The 23731-nt window shown below is 34.6% G+C and overlaps 1 protein-coding gene across 2 annotated transcripts in view; it reads right to left on the bottom strand.

Annotated features, from left to right (window-relative positions):
• THEMIS (thymocyte selection associated) overlaps positions 1-23731 on the bottom strand; it is a 157918-nt gene that overhangs the window by 103763 nt on the left and 30424 nt on the right. For both annotated transcript variants that reach the window (XM_036024679.1, XM_036024678.1), the window contains exon 2: positions 11515-11673. In XM_036024679.1, coding sequence (XP_035880572.1) covers positions 11515-11673 — 159 coding nt within the window. The remainder of the gene's footprint in view (positions 1-11514; positions 11674-23731) is intronic.

Genomic DNA, 23731 nt, shown 5'->3' on the forward strand with positions numbered 1-23731 from the left:
TGATTATTTTAGATACTGGAATGGGAGTTTCATATGGTTTGTGTCTGATCAAGAGTGGTTTCAAGATCAATTGTTTGGCAGTCTAAACACGACAGTTCCTGACTTCCAAATTAATTGTTTGCAAAACAACACACAATATGATAGAGAAAGATGAAAGCTTACCATACCACCAAAAACTATTAATAGACCAGCTGCCTTCCAAAGACAGAATTTACTTTCATAACAAGACAGACAGAGCTGAAATGAGAACAGGAGAGTCTGGCGACCCTGAGGCCCATGAAACAGAGGAGCCTCTCTAAATCTTCCAAAGGTAAAAAGAATAAAAATAAAAGGAATTAAAACCATTGAGTACTTTTTATAGGCCAAATTTTGTAGGAAGCACTTAATGATCGCCTCATTTTACGTGTTTAATTCTTGGAAGAGTTTTACAAGATAAATATATTTGTATTTTACCAACTTCATAGATAAAGAAATGAATAAACTGATGTACTAAAATATATCAAAGAGGTCACCCAAGTCTTTAAATTCTGGGATTTTTTTTCAATCTTGATATATACATACATATGTATAGATAGAAAGGTTGTCACAGCATTTAAAGTATACCAAAACACATTCATTTGAATCCCTCTGTTTCACATAATATTGAACCACGATTACACCTCATGTTTAAAAGTATTTTTCACAAATTTGATTTTTAATAACTGTATAATACGTTGTAAGGGATGTATCATAACATCTTTTTTCTTACTATTGGGTGTTGAAATTGCTTGTATTATTTTGCTACATAAATAGTTCTAAGGGGCTATTTCCTTCTAGTTTATTCTACTAGGTGGAACCACTGAGTGAAGGCCCTCTCCTCAATGGACTGCTGGGCCCAGGAGGGCAGGGACCGAGGTACAAGTGCACCCCGTCACCAGCCTCTGTCTGCACACGCATGAAAGCAACGATATTTGCCGACTGACTGGCAGATGGCTCTGGCAATGTATCAAATTCATTTTTAGAAAGGTTACAACATTCTATATACCCTTCAGGTAGGTTTGAGAGTGACCTCTAGACAAAACCTTTCTCGACTTCATTATCGTAATTGTAAAAGTTCTGCTGATAAATATGTGGGGAAGTTGTCATTATTGTTTTAATTTACAGAGTCCAAACTAATTTCTGTGTGGTTAATAAATGATCTAAATTTCTTCTGTCCTTTATTCATTTCCCACTCAGCGTTGTTCTAAACCATTTGATTTTTTTTGTCTTACATTTTAGTGATATCTAGCATTTTTGAAATTGTCATTTTTGCTGTTGAAATTTTCTTCCTGCTTTTACTTTTGTGATGTAGAGAAAGTTCCTTTATATGTAATTGGATATGTTGATTCTTCATGGCTTTCCATTATATTTATCATCTGAAAGTTGTTTCAGTACAAACATAAAATAATTTTACCTAAAATATAATTTTTAAATCAATTTCAAGTTTCCTTTGCTATGTAGTATAAAGTTGATGATCCAATTGCATCTATTGCTTTCTCAATTGATAAGTACACTACATTAATTTACTAAATAATTTTTCCTTTCATCACAGATGTATTGTACTAACTTTATCAAGTAGAAAGTAATAGTCTACATTGACATCTGTTTCAGACCTATCAGCAAAGGCTTAAGTTCAGGGACACTGCAATCAAACTGAAAGCATTGCTCTAATGCTTATATAATAACCGGTACCACTATTACTAACTTATTGACTCAGTTTTTGATTTTCTGCAGCATTCACTATAATTTATTCTGCTTTTTAATGGGTTTTAATATTGTCAGGACAAGTACATCTTATTGTTCTGTGTTTTCAAAAAATATTTACTTTAATATTTTACTTCTTTACTCTCAAATGAATTTTAGAATTACTTTTTCAAGAGACAACAGAATAACAATTATGATTATAATATGTGAATTAAGTTTATTGCTGTTTATCTAATAAATTAATTCATGTACATTTGATATATATATATATAATATTCAGTTTTCTGATTCCAGCACTTAAAATGTTATTGTTAATTTTAATAAGTAAGTGAGCTTTAATATTATTTTAAAATAAATAAAAAGAGTTAGTTTTATGATATTAGTTATACTGTGTATAAAGATACTAAGCATAGTTGTTTTGTGCTTTTCTGTGGCTTTTTAAAATTATATTACCATAATATGTTCTAAATGGTTATAAGTGGTTATATATATTCTTCTATACATGAAAATATATTTGTTTTTATGTTTTATGTATATACTCTCTAAATATTTATTTACACATTTTTTCTTATATATTTTTATTCTGTCCTCTTAAACAACTGGCATACTACTTACAACAAATGTAAAATTTTTGTTTAACTTGATTCCATTGGTTTTTCTGGATGATCCTACTGCAAATAACCATCATTACCTCATTTTGAAAAGCCTTCAAATTCATTTGTTCCTATCCACATTTACTTACTCAGAATTACAGAACGGTGTTCAATGAGAGGGAAAATAAACACCCACTCGAGGACAGTGCTTCTTTTGTCTGACGCGGGGCCTTACCGCTTGGCGCCCCAGCCTGACTACAGAGAGCCCTGCCTGCCCCTCCCGCTGGGTGCCCTCCTGCCGCCCAGCGGCAGGCCCTGCTGTTTTCTGGGATTCTGGGGGTTTATAAATTCATCTTGCTTTTAAAAGCTGAGAGAGGATTACTAAAAATCATGGAATGATATACTTTAAATAGCTGAATTTTGTGCTACGTAAATTGTACCTCAATACTGCTGTTATTTTTTTTTTTAATTGGGGAAGGGAGAGATGGACAGTAAGTAATAGCTTCAGAAAACAGTTGAAGTGGTCCTCTCATTATTTCCTGGTGGGAATGTAAATTGTCAAAATATTTATGCAATGTGACTTGTCAATATGCATCAAAATCTTTAAAAATATTTTTAGTTCTTAAGTCACAATTTTACATATATGAAGTTATAATAATAATGAGAAGTACAGACCAAACTTCAACTAAAAGCTGCTCAGTATAGCATAAACTGCATAAATAATCATTTTCAGAATGGACTTAATAAATTGTAATATATGTATATGAGGGATTATTATATAGAAAATAAAAAATTGCTTTTTGAGGAATATTTGATAATGTAGGCAAATCCTCAAAAATAAGCTTGCTTCCCATTATATTAAATATGTCTGTTTGTATGTGGCTGTATAATGTACTAGAAAACGGTGGAAGAAATGTAACAAATATCAATGCTATATAGCTCTGCTGATGGGATTACAGGGAGCTTTAATTTACTTCTCTGCATTTTCTTCTGCTTTCTAATTTTCTATGAGATTGTATGGTATTGAGAAAAATCAATATATCTTATCACTTTAAAAAATTGTGTTCCTTATGTCTACACTAAAATCTGCACGTGGATGTGTACAGCAGCTTTATTCATAATTGCAAAAATTTTGAAGCAACCAAGATGCCCCTCAGCAGGTATGTTGATAAATAAACTGTGGTAAGTCCAGACAATAGAATATTATTCAGTGCTAAAAAGAAATGAGCTATGAAGTCATGAAAAACCATGGGGAATCTTCAATACATATTACTAAATAAAAGAAGCCAATCTGAAAAGGCTACATACCTTCCAAATATATTTTGGAAAAAGCAAAACTATGAAAATGATCAAAAGATGAGTGGTTGTTAGAGACTGTGGGAGAAGGAAGACAAACAAGCACAGCACAGAGGACTTTTAGAACAGTGAAAATACTCCATATGATGCTATAATGGTGGATACAGGTCATTATACATTTGCCTAAACCCATAGAATGAACAAAACCAAGAAGGAACAATGATGTTAACCATGCACTTTGGTCATGATGTATCAATACAGGTTCATCAGCTGTAACAAAGTGTACCACTCTTGTGGGGAATGTGATAATGAAGGAGGTTATGCATAAATGTAAGGGCAGGTGGTAAATGAGAGATTTCTGGAACTTCCACTCAATTTTACTGTAAACCTAAAACAGTTCTTTAAAAATAAAACCTACTAACAAAGGCTTTTGTTTCAATGGCAGAACCTCTACATCACTAATAATTATGTGTAAATATAATAATGTGCTTTACCAATACCCAGTTGAGAGAACCAAAATACCAGAAAGATCTTGGTAGACAAATTTTTAAGAGAAATCTGGTTCCAGCATGGTGATGTTGTTGAGGGAACACCACAAAGAAATGTAGAGGAGTTATACATGTAGGAAAGGGAATGCGATGAGCAAAGTGTGATTAAATAGATTTTTAGAAGATGTTCATAAAATACTAACACTATGAAAATTTAGAATAGTGACAATTGTGGAAAAGCTGATTTTAGGGTGATCTTTCTGAGAGCATGCTGGTCTGAGGCTTAAATGTACATAGGTTGGTGAAAAGAACATTTTAACCTAGACTTGAAAGGTCCGTTTGTCTTCCAGATACCATACATCTTAATTATTCAACAATCATTTTAGAGATTTAGAGAGACAATCTGATGATGTACTAAGAAGCAGAAGAAAAAATAGCCCCAAAAAGGAACTGAAAATCAGTGTAAAAGCCTAAACATTTTGTGCACTTATATTACATCACAGATTTTTGCATAGTATATCTAGAACATCTCTTTTTGTCTAGGAAAGTATTTTGTATAATAGACATAGCTGAACTTATTTTGCTTAAGTGAGCACAGTGGGGAAACAATGCCTTAAGAGAAGTTGACCCAGAATAGTTCATGATTCCTTGAATAACAAATTATCCAAAAGGCAGGGAGTCTATTTAGGGATGCTCTGAATCATGTCTTCATAACATCCAGATGGGAAAATAGGAGCAGATTCTGCCTTATACTTTGCCTCTTTTAACAAAAGTACTTCAAAAAGCAAGAGCTAAAGAGGTTATTCACTATGAAGCTACTAAATATATTTTGCCTAACAATTTTCCTATCAGGTAATTTCTCAAAGAAATTTATAAGCTGATATTGTAGTCAGCTTCTAAAAAGTTAGGAACAATTATAAAATGACTAACCATAAAAGATTTAGTCATTTTAATGCTATATAAAACATAGAGCAATTAGCAAAAGTAGTTTTACAGTTTTGAGCATGTGAAACACAGAGTTTATTCTTGTATTATTATTTATTATTATATTATTTTCAATATGAACAACTGTAAACCTACTTTTGCATATCCCTATATAATGAATGACCATCGAATGTAATATTATATGTTTCCTATCAATCAAGTTTCTCAAATAAAACAATGGGAAAATTCATTTTGAAAAATGTTAATGTATTAGGCATTTGGTACAAAGAGCAAGTTTTACAAATTTTAGTCATTTAACCTGAATCAATTTCTTAAAAAAATAATTCTACCAAACATTAGAAAACAAATTGTACTAATTTTCCACACTATCTTTTAGAAGATAAAAATAGAGAGAATACTCCTTTCCTCATTCTATGAGACCAGCATTATTCTAGTACCAAAAAAAAAAACAAAAAAAAAACAGGCAAAGAAAAGATTGTTACAAGCAAAAATAAAACACAAAAACAAACAAATAAAAAAAACTAAACCTACAGACCAATGTCTTTCATGAACTAGATGCAAAACCCTCAACAAAATATTGACAAATTAAATCTAACAATGTATGAAAAGAATAGTACACTACAAACAAGTGGTAGTTATCCAGTTATGCAAGGGTATTGACAAATTAAATCTAACAATGTATGAAAAGAATAATACACTACAAACAAGTGGTAGTTATCCAGTTATGCAAGGATTATTCAACATTTCAAAGTTTATTAATGTAATTCATCACATTGACAGGCTAAAAGAAAAATCAAGTGATCATGTAAATATATGCAAAAAATGCATTTGACAAAATTCAACATCCATTTATGATTTTAAAAAATCGAAACCTGCCCTGACTGGCATAGCTCAGTGGATTGAGCGCGGGCTGGGAACCAAAGTGTCCCAGGTTCGATTCCCAGCCAGGGTACATTCCTGGGTTGCAGGCCATAACCCCCAGCAACCGCACATTGATGTTTCTCTCTCTCTCTCTCTCTCTCTCCCTCCCTCCCTTCCCTCTCTAAAAATAAATAAATAAAATATTTTTAAAAAATCGAAACCTCTCACAAATTAGGGATACAGGATTTCTTCAACATAATAAAGAATATCTACAAGAAACCTACAGGTGACACAATATTTCATAGTAAGAAGCTGAAAGTTTTTCTACAAAGATCAGGAACAAGGCTTAGATGTCCCATCTCACAACTCCTTTTCCACATCATACTGAAAATTCTAACTTATGAGATAAGACAAGAAAAGGAAATAAAAATTATGTTGATTGGGAAGAACAAAATAAAATTGTCTTTGTTCAGAGATAACATGATTGTCTATGTAGAAAATCTGACAGATTCACCCTAAAACTCCTAGAACTAATTAATATAGTAAGATTTCAGAGTATAAGATTAATGTACAAAAGCCAGTCACCTTCAACAAACAACTAAAATTTGAAATTAAAAAGACAGTCATTTACATTAGCACCTTAAAAATAAAATACTTACGTATAAATCTAACAATATATTTATAAGATCTATAAGAAAATTTTACAAAACTGTGATGAATAAAATCAATTAATGAAAAACAATGGAGAGACAATCCATGTTCTTGGATAGGAAGACTCAATATTGTTGAGATGTCTATAGATTTAATGCAATGCCAGTCAAAATCCCACTAAGTTCATTTACATATATTGACAAACTGACTCTTTCATTTACACACAGGGTGGGGCAAATGTAGATTTACAGTTGTTCTTATGGAAAATAATGCAGTTAACAAATAACAATACAAGAATAACTCTGTTTTTTTGTGTACTCACAATGGTAAAGCTACGTTTGCCCCACTCTGGATAGAGAGAAAAGACTAACCAACACACTATTGAAGGAGATGAACAAAGTCAGAGAACTGACACAACTCAACATCAGGACTGGTTGTAAAGCTGCAGTAACTAAGACAATATGGTATTGGTGAAAGAATAAACAAATAGATTGATGGAACAGAACAGAGAACCCAGGAATAGCTTTGCATAAGTATAGTCCACCAACTTTGACAAAGGAGCAAAAGCAGTACAATGGAGCAAAGATAGGATTTTTAACAAATGGTGCTAGAACAGTTGGACATCACATGCAAAAAAATGCATCTAGACACAGACCTTACACACCACAAAAATTAGCTCAAAATGTATTACAGGCTTAAATGTCAAATGCAGAACTATAAGAATCCTAGAACATAACATAGCAACAATCTAGATGAGCTGGGGTTTACAATGACTTTTTAGATATGATTCTAAAAGCAAAATCTATTAGAGAAATAGCTGATAAACTAGTAGGTGAATATCTTAAGAGAATGAGAAGACAATCGACAGACTGGTAGAAAATATTTATAAAAACATATCCGAGAAAGAACTTGTATCCAAAATACATAAAGAATTCTTGTATCCAAAATACATAAAGAATTTGTGTTTATCCAAACAAACTGAAAACTAATATCCACACAAAAACGTGCATATGAATGTTTATGGCAGCTTTATTGATGATTATCAAACTTGGAAACAACCAAGTGGTTCTTTAATAGGCGAATGACTAAATTAACAGTGACACAACCAGACAGTGCAGTATCATTCAGTGCTAAAAAAAAAGAAGCTATAAACCATGAAAACACATTGTGGAATTTTGATGTTGGGGAACCTGCTCATATCTAGAAGCAAGTAGAATATGTAAAATCTCTGTACCTTCTGTTCAAATTTGTTGTGAACCTAAACTTGCCCTAAAAATAAATTTTCTTTTAAGAAACAAAGGAAGTAAAATGATACACTAGGAAAGATCTACTTAACACAAAAGAAGACAATGATAGAGGAAAGGAGAACACAACAGGTCTAAAACATATAGAAAACAAATGGCAAAATGGAAGAAGTAAATCCTATATTATCAGTGTTTGCATTAACTATAAATGAACTGAACACTCTAATTAAAAGGCAAAGATTCACAGAATGGATTTTAAAACATCATCTATAAGAGATATGCTTTAGATTCAAAGATACAAATCCTTTGAAAATGAAATGTTAGAAATTAAGCTGGCACATAATAACCCAGAGAAAATGGGACTGACTGCACTAATGTCAGAGAAAATAGACTTTACAGGGGAGAGAATTTCAGGGGAAAAGGGGGAGGGTTTGCAGGAACAAGTATAAAGGACACATGGACAAAAACAAGGGAGGGGGTGGAAATGGGAGGGAGGTGGGGAGGGTGGGGGGGTGGGCTGGGATGGGAGTAAAAAGCAGAAAACTGTACTTGAACAACAACTAAAATAAAAAATAATGAAATGGAAAAAAGAAAATAGACTTTAAAACAAAAATTGTTACTATAGACAAAGAAGAATATTATATAATGATTAAAGGGCTTATGGGGTCACTCCACTAAGAACAGATAACAGTTATAAACATGTTTACACCTTATATCAAAACCCCAAAATGTATGAAGCTAGAGCTGCAGAATTGAAAAGAAAAATAGACAATTTAATGGCAATAGTTTGAAACTCTGATACTCTACTTTCTACAATAGGCAGAGCTAGCCTATCCAAGAAAATCCACAAGAAAGCAGAAGACTCAACAATACTGTAAGCCAACAGACATGTGTAGCGCATTCCACCCAGCCTTAAGAAGAATGCACAGTCTTCTTAAGTACGTGTGAAATGCTCTCCAGGAAAAGTTATATGTTAGGCCATAAAATGAATCTCAATAAATTTAAAAGAACTGATATTATACAAAGCATGTCTTCTGACCACAAATAGAATAAAATTAGAAATCAGTAACAAATAAATTTTGAAGAAATTCTCAAATAAGAAAGAATGTTTAAAAAGATATTGAACTTTTGAGTTTAAAATCTAACTGGAAGCTAAAATTGAAAGGTTTGGGTAGAGCATAAATAAAGAAATTTCTCTTTTGAAATTTATAAAAGACAAACATTAGTGGCTTTGATTTTTATCTTACTCCCCAGTGCTGATTTGGACAAATTACTCCTCTATCTGGGATTCCTTTCATCATGACCTAGAAGGGGATTTTTTTTTTTAAATAAACTATTCCCTGATCTTCACCAGTCACTTTACCCCTTCACTTTAATCCTGATCATTGCAATAAAATTAGGCATATATACATTTTCCACATTGTTACTCAATGGATGCAGGATGATTATGTCAATTGAAAGCTCAAGGGGATATTCTAAGTAGCAACTTCCCAAGTTAAATTATTAGTCAAAAGCTAAGTGTTTTAACTACTATAATAAGATATGCTCCTTCTACCAGAAGATTCTAGATATTTTGACTTACTAAATATTTATTATACAGGTCTTCTAAACACTGGGGGGATTATAGCAATAACTGAGATTCAATTCAGTCCTCAGCAACCTTGGGATCTATTAAGCAGATGGTGTTCATAAGACAAGCACACAAAAGAACTTCCATTACATGCAAAATGTAAGAAATGCAATGATTAAGGCATGAAAGCCTACGGTGATTCAAAAGGTGATACATCCAGTTAGAGTACTTAGGAAAAGCTTCTTCTAAAGAGTGGTCTCAACTTTGGCTGCTCATTAGTAACACTCTGGGGGCTTCAGAAAATCTCGATGACCAAACTTTATCCCGGACCAAATAAATCAGAATATCTCAGGCAAGTGGCCTGAGCATCAAGATTTTTTTTAAGATTTCATTTATTTATTTTTAGAGAGGGGGAGGGAGAGAGAAAGAGAGAGAGAGAAACATCAATGTGTGGTTGCCTCTGTTTGGCCCCCACTAGGGACCTGGCCCGCAACCCAGGCATGTGCCCTGACTGGGAATCCAACCTGTGACCCTCTGGTTCGCAGCCCGTGCTCAATCCACTGAGCTATGCCAGCCGGGGTGCATCAAGATTTTTTAAGTTCCTTTAGTGATTACAATGTGCAGCCCAGTTTGAGAATCATTGAAATAAAAGATAGGGTGAGGAACAAATAATTAGAACTATATAATGAGAAAGATTTCCACTGAAAGGGGTGGAACATTAGAGCACTTGGAAGAACCCTCTCCTCGTATAGGTAACTTATTTTTATTCTCCAAACCTCAGCTTAAGTACAACATTGGCTAAAAAGCTTTGCCCAACTCCACCAATGATAATAACAATTAATAAAGGTAATAAAAGCTGACACATTTTATAGCCCTTGCAAGTGATAAGTACCATTCTAGGCACTTGAAGTATATTTCAACATTTGATCCTCCCAGCAACACTAGGACAGAAATAGCACTAGTATTCTCATTTTATATGAAAGGAGGATAAATGACAAAGTTACACAACTGAGAGTGGCAGAGCTGGGATTCAAATATCGTATAAGGACTCAGCAACCTATGTTTTGAAACATGACTACATGCCATTAGATGCCCTTATCAAGGCTTTCACAGAACCCACGCATACTTCAATGATAGCATGAATCACATTATATTGTAAATGTTTGCCAGATTTTTCTCTTCCCTGAATCATTCATTCAATAAATAATTATTGAGCATATTCTCTGTGCCAGAAAATGTGCCTGTTACTAGAAATACAAAGTCTCTCATGTTATATTTTATCTGTGAAAGAATTTTAGTTTACAGCAGAGGTCAGTGAACTAAAATTCACAGGCCAAATCCTGCTGGCCACCTGTTTTCATAAATATAATTTATTGAGCCACGCTCATTGGTTTATTATCTCCAGTTTTTTTTTATGTTATGACATCAGAAGGGAGTAGTTGTGAGGGTGAGGATCTGGCAGCAAAATCTAAAATTTACTATCTGGCCCTTTATAGAAAAGGTATGCCACCTCCTGGTCTAGAGAATAACACAAATAAGAAAATCATCAATGATTAAAATAAGGTACACGCCATGGTGCCCAGTACACTGTGGGGACATAAAAGAGAGATATCTACATTAGGTTAGAAGGTCAGCAAAAGTTTTCCAGAAGACATGCTATTTGGTCTAATTGTGTAAGGCTGAGTAGAATTGCCTAGACAAAGAAAAACAGCCAGACTTGTCAGCAAGTTCAGGAAGGGGAGTTTAGTGGTGATCCAGAAAGTGAGCAAATGGCAGTTGGAACAAAAAGAGTTGATATGTTTCATATATATTAATTAGTGCCACATAGTTTATGAAAATATATCTTTGATGTCTTTATCTTTTGCTATGTGATATTGCTAGTGGTGGTTACAGTCGAAACTCATCAAATATTTTTTAACAGAAAATATAAAGTCCTAAGCAAAGGATGTTTATTTAAAAAAAGGAAGAAAATATTTGCCTTCTATTAGTTCTTAAAGTCACTGAACTATAAGAATTATGATTGTTTTACCCACTGTCCTAGAGTGAAAAAAACTACCACTTTTTCCTTGTTTTCAGTTGTATGGATGACTATATCTATTAACAATGCAGTTTTACAAATGAGAAATGGTTGCAATATACTCTACCTGGAAAATTCATAGGCAGTTCAAATGGTTGTGGAGATTCACGACCTTCAATGTGCTCACAAATTTCAGCTATGATTTTTTTAATTTTGAGTCCAGTAATTTTAATCACTTCTCCTGTTGCCAAACAGCATTCATTTCCAAACATTTCATAAATAGAGCCTGAAAAAAGAAGAAGAAAACAGCTCTTAAAGATGAATTAAATCATGAAGAAAAAGATAAGAGTCAAAAGCCTCATATTAAGTGTTTTATTTCAGTTCCTCTCGTAGCTACCTACTAAACAGGAATTTAATCAAGCTTGGCAAAATGTACAGCATGTTCCAAGAAAAATATTAGATTTTGACTTTATCTATCCATTGGGCAAGGTAGAAACAATCTTATTTTTGTTATTATTATAAATTGAATTTATGGTTTCCTCGGAACCTTTGGTTCATCTCCCAAGGTCAAACTACAAATATGTCCTCCCTTATTGGGATTTACGATCTATTTTTTGCAGGGTCACAGAATTAACCTTATGTGAGTCAACGATATTCTAAGTAAATACTGCAAACACAGTTGTGATACAATCCGAATCCAAAGACAGAGGGTCTGCACAGCAGGGCTTTACACCAAGAGCATCATATCGATTTCTTGGCCTGGTTCTCTTTATCATTGTGCATATAAGTCTTCTGTCCATTTTATCTCTTGATTTTTGACACATCTGAAACAATATTTTTAAGGCAATAGGGGGCGGACCAGTCCAGATAAACTGAAAAGCTTCATTTTAGTTCAGGATTTCCGTCTGCTTCGTAGCAAACCTTTTATCATAGATGCTAGAGAAAGCTTTCCACTCATTTATTTTCCTTTCTTACCTCCTGGTGGAAGAAGAGCAAGCAGTGAAGTGACAAGAAGATGAGCAACAGAAAAAAGAGGAGGCAAAATTCTGGATGATCTACCCCTAGTAAAAATGGAACAACCCCAAAACTACATCATTGGGATATTATCAATTTACAGTTAAATAGTAAATAAACTAGTTTGATGTAAATAAACATTATAAAACTGTAGAGTTTAAGACATATCAATTTTTCCTTACCTCCAAAGATGATATGATTTATATCACCTTTACCACACTAAAATGTGAACAACATAAACGTAAGATTTGAGGTTTGTTTTTGTTTTCCAAATTTCTCTCTATTGGACCCATTCTCCCTAGATTCTTGCCTGATATATATCAGGCACCTAAAATATTTTTATAACATTAACGGTTGTCATAAAAGCTGTTGAGACTGACATACAATCTAGCTTAACTCTTCTATTGTATTAGAATCTCAATAGAAATTGGGGGCACACTCAAAGTAAAATACTTTGAGGAGGTTTTAACAAAGGGGCGATTTACACAGAGGCACAGTCCATTCTAGGCAGTGCAAGAAAATAAATATCCTGATCTCACGTTTCTCCCTCCATTTGATCCTCTGCCAGGCACCTCACTGGCCAGAATCAGCCAGAAGCCAGAGGACAAGGGAGGGGCTGATGACCCCACAGAAGTCACATCCTAAGTAGAGAGTGAAATGAAAATCTAGCACACAAAACTTAATGTCCATTATTTAATAAAGACCATTTTAGCAGACATGCTGGTGTATCTGTTCCTCAAGTTTTAGTATATATTTCCATAAATCCCCTATTGTCTCATACTCTTCCATTAATTGCATGTGTTCATCCTTTTCATTAACTCTAATACATAGCCTTGTCAGCCATCACAAACCCTTTGTAGAACAAGTTGAGATACTTAAAAATAATAATAAATCCATAGTGACATTTTCCTCCAGTGAAATCAGAATAGTTCATTTCTATGATCCTCATTTGGCAATTAATCACATACTAACATTTTACATCTTCAATATTATCTCATCCTGTACTTAACTTTTTATGACTTTAGTTTTTGTTACTGCCAATTCAATTTCAAGCTTTGTGAAAGGAAATATTGCATTATAGTATTGCATAACTATAACATATCAACTTCCCTTTTTCATTTAAAACCTACTGTGTGCCAGGCATTGTGACTGACAGCTGGCATCAAAGATAAAATGCACAATCTCTTCCCCTCTCCCAAAGAAGCACTGTCTTGAAGGGAACAGGCAAGTAAGCAAATATTGAAGCAAATATTGAAACAGATTATGAGAGAGTTATAATTTAAGAAATACAAGGCAATGTGGGATGATACTGCAGACATTTAATTAAGAAATTACATGAGAAAGAGACTAGAGAAGGACTCCTGGAGGCAGTGACAGCTGAGCTGTTTTAAAGGAAGCCTGACAAGATGTCAGGATGGGCAGAGGAAATATTATTTGAAAGGGTACGGAGATGTGATACATTCTGGAAATTTCAAGTAGCTTGTTATGTCTCAAATATAAAGTAGGAAAAGGGACTTAGTAAAAAAAAAGAAAGATAAAGAAGAAGACAAGAGAAGTTGAGGGCATCTAGATCACGCAGCATCTTTATGAAATCATTAATAAACTAAAGGGCCAATAAAAACCTGAAGCAATGTCAAAATCAAAGGATCTACATTTTCTGTTACCAGGGTTTAGGAACTAATACCAGTTTAATGAGAGGTCATGTGTATCAAGGTGCTTGTTATCCAGAGTCTAATCTACAGCATCACATGGGAGCTTGTTAGAATATTGGCCAGACCCCAAACCTGCTGAATCAGAACCTACATTTTTAACAAGGCCCCCAGATGATTCATAAGCACATTAATGTTTGGAAAGCACCGGCCCAGGCAACAAATGTGTAACTGAAATAGTCTCTGTTCTGAGATTGTTGTAGCAATAACTGGATAGGGAAGATGATGCCCTGTAGAGGAAGCATTCAGTGCCATTGAGGTAAAGGATGTCGAAAATGGAAACAAGAAAAGGGAAAGATCTTAAGTAGGTAAGTGATATGGTACGACTTTTCTTTGTCCCATAAAATGGAACATAATGTGACCCAGTTCATTTTAGCTGAAGCCTGTTGGGCTTCATTTCAATGAGTGTCTAATTGTAGATGTATATCAAACTGACTGGCTTGGAATGCCAACCTTTTCAAAAGCTCCACTGGAAAACTGAAAGATGAATTTCTGTGAGGTTACATAACAACTCATAGGGAACAGAAGTCAGAGAATTCTATGAGAAAATTCTGTGAGTTTTAGTCAACACACAAAAATCTTCTTACTCTTCGGGTCTCATTCCAAACATGTTACTCCTTCAGAAAAAAGAAAATCACTTCTTTCAGTCATAAAAGGAATGGCACTTCACGAAAATACTAATCTTTAACATTTATCATTAATTCTTTGTGGCTGTAATTTTCTCTAACCAGAAAGCTGTTAATCCACTTTCAATAAAGAGAATGTCAACCACACCCAACACTAGAAATGTATGTTTATTGTAGATGAGAAGACAACAAGAACATATCTGAACTGGAGGAGGTCTTGTACTTTATTGTCAATACAATGTTTCTTAAAATATACTTTTTCTCACCAAAAGTATAAAAAAATTTAAAAATATTTAATTTAATATTTTTTGGTTAATTTAAAAAATAGCCAACTTTCATAATCTCAGAACCAGCTCATATAATATGTGTAAATGCCTTTTAAAAACTTGCTGAAGCCCTGGCTGGCATAGCTCAGTTGATTGAGCGCAGGCTGAGAACCAGAGTGTTGTAGGTTCGATTCCCAGTGAGAGCACATGCCTGGGTTACAGGCCATGACTCCCAGCAACCACACATTGATGTTTCTCTCTCTCTCTTTCTCCCTCCCTTCCCTCTCTAAAAAATAAATAAAAATTAAAAATTAAAAAAAAAACTTGCTGAGATGTGTATCTGAACTAAGTGTTTGCATGTATACAGATATTAAGCTAGTTTTTACTTCATTTTAACAAGACATGTATTTTGAATATGCAAACCTATTAAATCTTTATAGACGAATTCTTCCCAAATCAATAGCATAAGTATTCAGGACAGTGCCAAACATCAGAGAGAGCTGGAACAAAGCGGCCTGTTTCCAGTGATCAAACATTCCCCCTGAAGCCTGTAATGAAAGAGCCATATGCCTTTGAAATCAACTTCTCTAACGCTACTTTGCACAACAGAAATGACACATTAATATCCTTTTATGAGCTCATCTCTTATTCGACAATTCATATAAGCAATACTATGATCACATCAGAAGAGCCAAAACAATTGGTTCAATAGCTGTTTTTCCATTTCCTTGAAAAGTTAAAAATATATGGTAGTCAGGGCAGAAGAAATCCATCTCAACCAGTCCTAAAGGCTCAGCTCATATTCCTGGGCTCTTTCAAACTTCCCTTGACCCCCACACCTCAGTGAGAATTAATTTTCTCTTCCGTGCATGTATCTCCGTCATAGACCTGATGTGGTTATTACCGCAGCCTGCTACTAGGGCATTATTTTCTAACCCTTGATACTATGCATATTTTAGAATTTATTATGAGTTCCTAGAGAAAGCTATTTCTTAACTATATTTATACTTGTCCTCATGTACACACTGCTAGTAACACAATTTTTGTCACTTAGTAGATTCTTAGTTAATGTTAAATTATATATCAGCTTTACATAAAATGATAGTACGTAATTTTGAATACAGTAGTAGTCCTTCTACACCAGAAGTTTAAAGCATGGGCAACCCAGAGCTCTAGCATGGGTTATATTTTCATTTGATATGTTTAATATCAAATGCACAAGCATATGTGAGAGTAGCTGGCCACCCTGTGAACTATCTATACAAGGACCATTAGGGTAGGCAATTCTATATTATGAATCTCTGCTTAAGTTTGCACTTTACAATTAGGTTTTTGTATTACTGGACTTGAAGAGGAAGTGAAATGATGAAATGAAATGATCTGAGATATGTTTGGAGGAGTTAAGATTGCATCTGTAAAGTTTGCTGGATATTGTATTACAGTGTATACAGAACCACATCAGATTGGGTTGCCAGCAGAGATATATCTTTACTCTTCATAGTTAGGTATGATTATTCTTTCCAATGTAGTGACAAAAAAATAAGTATGAAACAGCAAGCTTGCAGCTTTCCTAGAGGCAGATTCAACTACTTAGATATTGGAGTTACCACAGAGAGGTGTATCTGATCATGGTAGGAAACGATCTTTCAAGGTCATAGAGACTCTCTTACTCCACCTCTAAAATACCAATACAAAAGACAGCAAAACATTGACCTTAGGTAGTAAGAGAAATGTCCACACTAAGAACTAAGGTATAATCTCTCTTACCTTTAAAAATATAAGGTAAGCTGAGAATTTAAATGTTATCCAGAAAGTCAAGCTTAAAGACAGAAACGAGCTAGAGATTGCAGTGAATGTTGGTGAGTCTTAAGAAGTCTGAATATGGGGAAGCAATGAAAGCAATGAAAGCCAATATGGGGAAGGTTGGAAAGGCTGGAGCCTGAGAGCCAATTAAGCAGCCTAATACAGTAGTGAGTCCAGAAAATAGAAAAGGGACAGCTTTTCAAACACTGCGTGGAGTGCATGTCATTCAAATAAGTTGCACTGGTCGAGGAAGAAAGATTCGCAGTTTTATACACCAGCTAAAAGCTTAATGTTCATTTAATGGTAAAATAAATTTAATAGATTGAATAAAACTATGCTAAGTGGGTTTGTAAGTTGGTATAATAGAAGTCATCATAGTGGTTTTTTGTGTTAACAATGATCGGAGCGAAGGGAAGTGGGATGTGGGAGTATGAAATGAACATCCTTCCTACACATCTACAAAACATTTCCTTATGGTGGTGGAACAAATCAGTGGTTCTTCATCTCCTGACACTAGTATTGATCAAATGTTCCCCACGTTTCACTCAAATTTTAACCTTCAAAGTGCCATCATTAATAATAATATAATTTCTTATGTGAATAATGTTGCATTGGAAGTTTGGTTTATTGTTTTAGGAAGGACTTGGTTTCAAGTAATTTTATGTATTCTAATATATTTGCCTATTGTTTTACATCCTAAATGCTAAATAAAGCTATTATAGACCTCTATAGCCATTTAAAATAGTAAACCTGGTCTCTACATTTATTTAATGACTATGGATATACTGGTTGAATTGATTGCACAAGGGTTCCAATGCACTACAACACATTCATACAATGCATAAAAAGTAAAGCATCACCACATTATAAATGTTCCCTACATTCAAGTGTACTGAACACTTCATTAACTATTCTGCTTATGAAGCATAGTTTAGAATTTGAAAGGTTTAGAAACTTTTGTAGGAATTTTGAAGTTATTTTATGCCCACCAAATTAAATAATAAAAATATGTTTGTATTTGATATATTTTAAATTTTAAATATTGTTTTTACAACAATTTATTTTCATTGCCTTTTATTAAATGCCAGTCCATGATCGATTGGGAAAAGAAAATAAATTGGGCCCTCACCACACATAGTTTGAGAAGCTCTTCCATGAACCATTAATTATAAGTGAAGGACCGACCACAGTCAGTGCCAGGAAATAGGATCTAGTTGGAGGGAGTTAGAGTAAAATGTGAACATACTGCAAAAAAAAAAGAAAGTTATAACCTAATACATAAAGTTTTAATTGGTATTATTAACTCATCTATCTCAGTGTCACCAGCAGCCTGAGTGCCCTGGCTAAAACACAGGAATTTTAATCAACTTGACAGTAATAGTTCTAATTGCAAATTATTATCTTGGCATTCTGATTTGTACACTATGTTCTTCTGAGTTGAATGAGGCAGTGCTTGAGCCTAATTGACCCTGGGTGTGTTGAATTGTTAGACTTACACAGGCTCAAGTCCAAAGCCACAAGCAGGTAGAATCCCCTAGGAAATGAATTCCATGAGTTCTACCTAACTAGCCCGTCAGGCATTCTCCATGACAGAGACAGCAAACATCTAGAGAATATTCTAACATTCCTCCCTGCATCACTAATCATCCACAGCACATATGCAGCTGAATCCAGACGAGGCCTAATAATCCTCTTCAACACAAAGTTCCAAGTGACCATCCATCAGTTGAAGAGTGCATGTCAGGTATGAATTACTTCCGGCCCAGTCCTACACCATGATTTAGCTTGCACTCTTTACACTCCTTTGGTTGATATTTATTTTTACAGATTTTAACCCTGAGTTTGGGCTAATCTTCTACCCCCAACAACTTAGTTAAAAGAAATCTGGCAGAATACAGACTCCCTTGATCCATCATTTTTTCCAGAGCAACTATCTAAACTGAGGCATAAACCATCTAACTTGAGAATGATGTCAACTTCCTATAGTCTGACGACAGCTGTAGGGTGAGGTTCAGTTCCATTTACATCTCTAAGCAAAGTGTCACTGATTTTACTGGTATCTGGAATCACTGAATCTCAGTGTCAGACAGGAGCTTAAATATGACCTTATTCTACTAGTATACTACAATGTCTGACTGAGTCTCTATACAATGTCTCTACCAAATGGCTGTCCAAACTATGTTTGAACATTTTCAGTGACAGAATTCCAATTATTCTAAGGTGATGTATCTACTTTTGAGCCAATCTCATTGTGAAAAGCTCTGCAGTTTCTTTATTAAGTATAATATGCATTATTTTTTTTAAAGATTTTATTTATTTATTTATTTATTTTTAGGCAGAGGGGAAGGGAGAAAGAAAGAGAGGGAGAGAAACATCAACGTGTGGTTGCCTCTTGCACTCCCCACACTGGGGAACCTGGCCTGCAACCCATGCATGTGCCCTGACTGGGAATCCAACCAGCAACCCTCTGCTTCACAGTCCGGTGCTCAATCCACTGAGCCACACCAGCCAGGGCTAATATGCGCTCTTATGGGATATACATATTAGAACTATTTTTAGCCTTTGGAATCACACGAAAAACAACTATTGAACTCTTCCTTTTTTTTTTTTTTTTTTTTTTTAGAGAGAGGAAAGGGAGATAGACACAAAGAGAGAGAAACATCAATGTGCGGTTGCTGGGGGTTATGGCCTGCAACCCAGGCATGTACCCTGGCTGGGAATCGAACCTGGGACACTTTGGTTCCCAGCCCGCGCTCAATCCACTGAGCTACACCAGCCAGGGGAACTCTTCTAATAGCAACTTTAAAATGTCCGAAGACAGCTATCATTAGCTGTTTTTTATAACAAATCAATCTGTCAACCATTGAAATATGCTCAGGACCATGGCCTGAAGCCATAACACTGCCTGTAGCACAGCTCACATGGATGCGGCTGGCATGCTTGGGTTTGTGCATCATGGTAAATTGTGTGCCCTCGAGTGTTTTGGGGAGGCTTGAGAGCACCTGCCAGGGATGTTCAGGGGAAGTTTCTTCCTATGAAACTAGAAATCTTTGTATAAGAAAAAGGGCAGCTATTTCATACTAGCAACATTTAGCTTTGCAAACCAAAGTAATTCTTAGAGTATAAAAAGTAAAGATGTTCTAAAGCTGAGAAGCAAATTTAAGAAAACAGTATCTCACCAGAAGCTGTATTCTTCCTTTGCATTCCTTTCATCATTAAAGGCAAGACACAAAGATTATTTCCCCAGGAAAGATGATAGATTTAGTCATTCCTATTTCTGAGACTCAAATACTTTTTTTGAATACTTGGAAGATAGTAATCATGAAAAGATAGACTTTATTAGAAAAGGCACATATTTTTCACAGTTATAATCTTTATGTGAACATAAGAATCAAATGATTAAAGATTATCACATAGTATATTTCACACAAGACTCAGTGTACGACATAAAGGAATTTTTGCCTGGCTGCAAAGAAAATTAGGGTTTGTTTTTAATTGCAAAGATGAAAAAAATTAGTATTTTAGTTTTTACTTCAAAAATGGGCTGTTTGTGCCACATCAGAAAATAAAGTTTTGTAAATCAAACATTTTGATTTGCAAGATCTGCTTCTTGTTGAGAGAAGTCAAAACCAGATCCTAAGGAAGAAGGTCATAGAATTGACAATTTGAAGTCATCTTGTGAAGAGAACACAGAACTTCCAGGATATTGTCTGGGAGACCAACTGAAAAGGAGAGAGGAAAGTTTAAATAAGAGTTATCTTAGAGAAGATTAGTTGGGACGGATTTGGAGAAATGATGTGAAAGAAGTACAACAAATACCATAAGTAGCCTGTTCAGCATCCTCTATGTTCAGCTTCAGGAAGCTGGGACTGCAGTCTGTAACAAGTGGCCATTCTAACATGTACTAAAGCAATGTGAAAAAAAAAGCTCAGTTGCTGTCTATCAAAGGCCTCCTCCAATGGCTGCCTGAATATCCAGGAGAAATAATGTCTAACCGAGTGTATCAGAGGCCCCCATGCCCACCTTTGGGTTTCACGACTCACTAGAAGGACTCACAGGACTCAGGAAGCTGTTTTACTCACACTTAAAGAGGTGTGTACGGCAGAGTCTCGGAGACAAGTTTCTGGTTATCCTCTCCCAGCTGAGTCCCACGGGCAGAGCTTAAGTCTCCCCGCAATGGCAGACAACAGCATGTACACACTACTGCCAATCTGGAAGGCTCATGGGAGCCTTGGTATCCAAGGTCTTTGTTAAAGGTCAGTGACATAGACATGTGATGCCCATGTCACTGACTTTAACTACTCAATATTCATCAACCCCTTTAGAAGTCAAACTAACACAGCATGGCCTGGTACCCCAGTCAAACCAGAATTGGAATTCACTACAAGTCCCATTGTTAACATAATCTATTTGGGCAGTCCATGTTCCAAAGTATAAAAAGACACTCTCATCAGTCAGAATATTCCAAAGAACCACTCAAAAGTCAGTCTTTTCTGTAGAATGTGCAGAGTTTGAACATCCAAAGTCTGTTGAGTTAACCTTTACTACCTACCATGTCTCAAGAATATGTCAAAGCTTGTCAGGAAAAAGCTGTCCAAGACTTGTAAAGAGAAAAAAAAAGTGTCTTTTGAATGAAGAGTTGGGTATTACTTAGCGGACCTTTTGGGAATTACTGATTCTATAGAGTTACGCAGCTTTTAATACATTACATTGACTTACAGAAATTGAGAGGTATGGAAATGATACTTAGCCTCAGCAATGCAAATGGTTATTTTCCATTAAAATAAAAAAAGATTGTTTTTAGTGCACATACAAGTGACCTATATCTTGTAGAAAAGAACCGTAAATATTACATATTTGAGAATGATATCAGGTTTGGAAACCAGAAAATTCATTTGAGCATTTATGAATGTATTTTTGCATGTGTATGTGTGTGTTTGACCTGGTTTTAACATTGTACTGGTTCTCTCATTTAATGAGTTAAATAAAATCTTTCACATGTTCATTTATGTTTACATGAGAGTGATGTTTTTAACTTTGTGAAACGTTTTACTTTATTAATCTCACATTAGTTGTACAACATACCTTTCGATATACCTGGTTATTTGTAATACACCTAGTTATTTGTAAAAATGGGATCCTTCTTCCCAGAAATGCATAGATAATTTCATAAGGAAAGTGTTCAATATTTATATTTGGGTGGAAATGCTCAATAGTGAAATTTACCTCCCTTACATTTGTGAAATATTGTGTCTGATTTATGCTGTACATTTTCTTCCATGTTTTTGCCTCTATTTTCCCTTTCCTTGTTCCTGATTTAGTGAAGAGTTTTAAAAAAATCAATCTAGTAAAGAAAGAAGATCAAAGAGAGAAGACCTATGTTGTTTTCAAAATATATTAAATGTACACAAGTCTTTCTATAAAGTGCAATATTCATTATAAGTCACACATTCAAAATGTCTATAGTTTTATTCAGTGAATAAAAGTTACAAAATAAACATTGATTAACATATAGTTATGTGATTTCACAGTATATTTTTTCAGATCAAATTATGTCTTTTTTAAGGATTTTCTCATCAATACAAGTCTGCAACAGATAAAATTTCAATATCATTTATTTTTAAGAATGATAAATGTTTTTTAACTTTATGCTCAAAAGAGTCCAACTGGGAAATGATAAAATACAATAAAATTCTGAAGTGCATTCTAAAAAATTGCCCCCTGTGAAAGAGCTCACTTTCCTCACATTTCTACAAAGTTTTGCAAACAATGAGGAAAATTTCACACAAAATTGAGCTGATGGCTGTAACATTTATAGAAATTTCAGAACTCACTCTTTTTAATTAGTTACTATCATCCACTGATCTCCTAAACAATTCAGAGCACAATACTGGAAACAATCTAAAGATACAAACAAACAAACAAAATCCAACCAACTAAATAAACAAATAAAAAACAACAACAAAGAATCCCCTTTCTTAGTGAAGTTTGCATTCTAGGTAGCAGGACTTGGAAGGTACACACTGATGGTAAAGAATAAAAATAAGTAAACTAGTAGCCACTAATGCCAGACACAAAGAATTGCAACTAAGCCTACTAAAGTTTTTCTGATTCTTGATAGATCTGATGGGAAGCAAGAAAAAGAACGGTTTTCTGTGCTATAGAAAAGGACATTTGACAACTCCTTTCTGAAGACTATTATTTTCATTTTGCCGGGGAGTCTGAAGAGTTCTTTTTGTTATATAAAACACTGTTGTTCTTGAAAAAATGTAGACACAACCATTGGCTTGAATGCAGCTGTGCTTAACCAAGCAATTTCTCTTTAATATTAATTGGTATGTTTGAGTCACAACTCTTTCTCTATTTTGAGAAAAAAATTAATGAATGGTTGTGAACCCATCCCCAAAACCCCAATTCAGCTGCTGAAGCAAATACCATAAGAACAGTGGCTTAAACAAGAAATATGTTTATTTCTCTTTCAAGTAACAAGTCAGTGGTAGCTTGTCAGAGTACATATAGAATCTTCATAGCATCTGGCTTTTTTTTTTTAATGTTGCTATTCTGGCCTCTTTAGCACAGGACCTTGTTTTATGTTCTAATATGGCTGTTCTAACTCCTACCACATCATGTCTGAATTTCAGCCAGTAAGAAAGAGAGATGGAGAAGAAGGGACGATGTTCCTTTCATCTTCATGGCATGCAATAGAAATCTCACACTTCAAATACTTTCACAACCTATCACCCCAACCTTAATCAAGTGGTAACATTAAGTTTCAAGAAAGCTGCGTAATATCACCTGTAGCCTGGCAGTTGTGTTCACAGCTGACACCTCTGTTACTACAGAATAAAGAGAGAACCGAGGCAGTTAGAGGAAGAGCTAACAGTCGCAGATCCAAAAGGTCAGGGAAAACGTATGTATATTTCATG

This window comes from Phyllostomus discolor, chromosome 4 (genome assembly GCF_004126475.2).
Source record: "Phyllostomus discolor isolate MPI-MPIP mPhyDis1 chromosome 4, mPhyDis1.pri.v3, whole genome shotgun sequence".
Taxonomy (NCBI): domain Eukaryota; kingdom Metazoa; phylum Chordata; class Mammalia; order Chiroptera; family Phyllostomidae; genus Phyllostomus; species Phyllostomus discolor.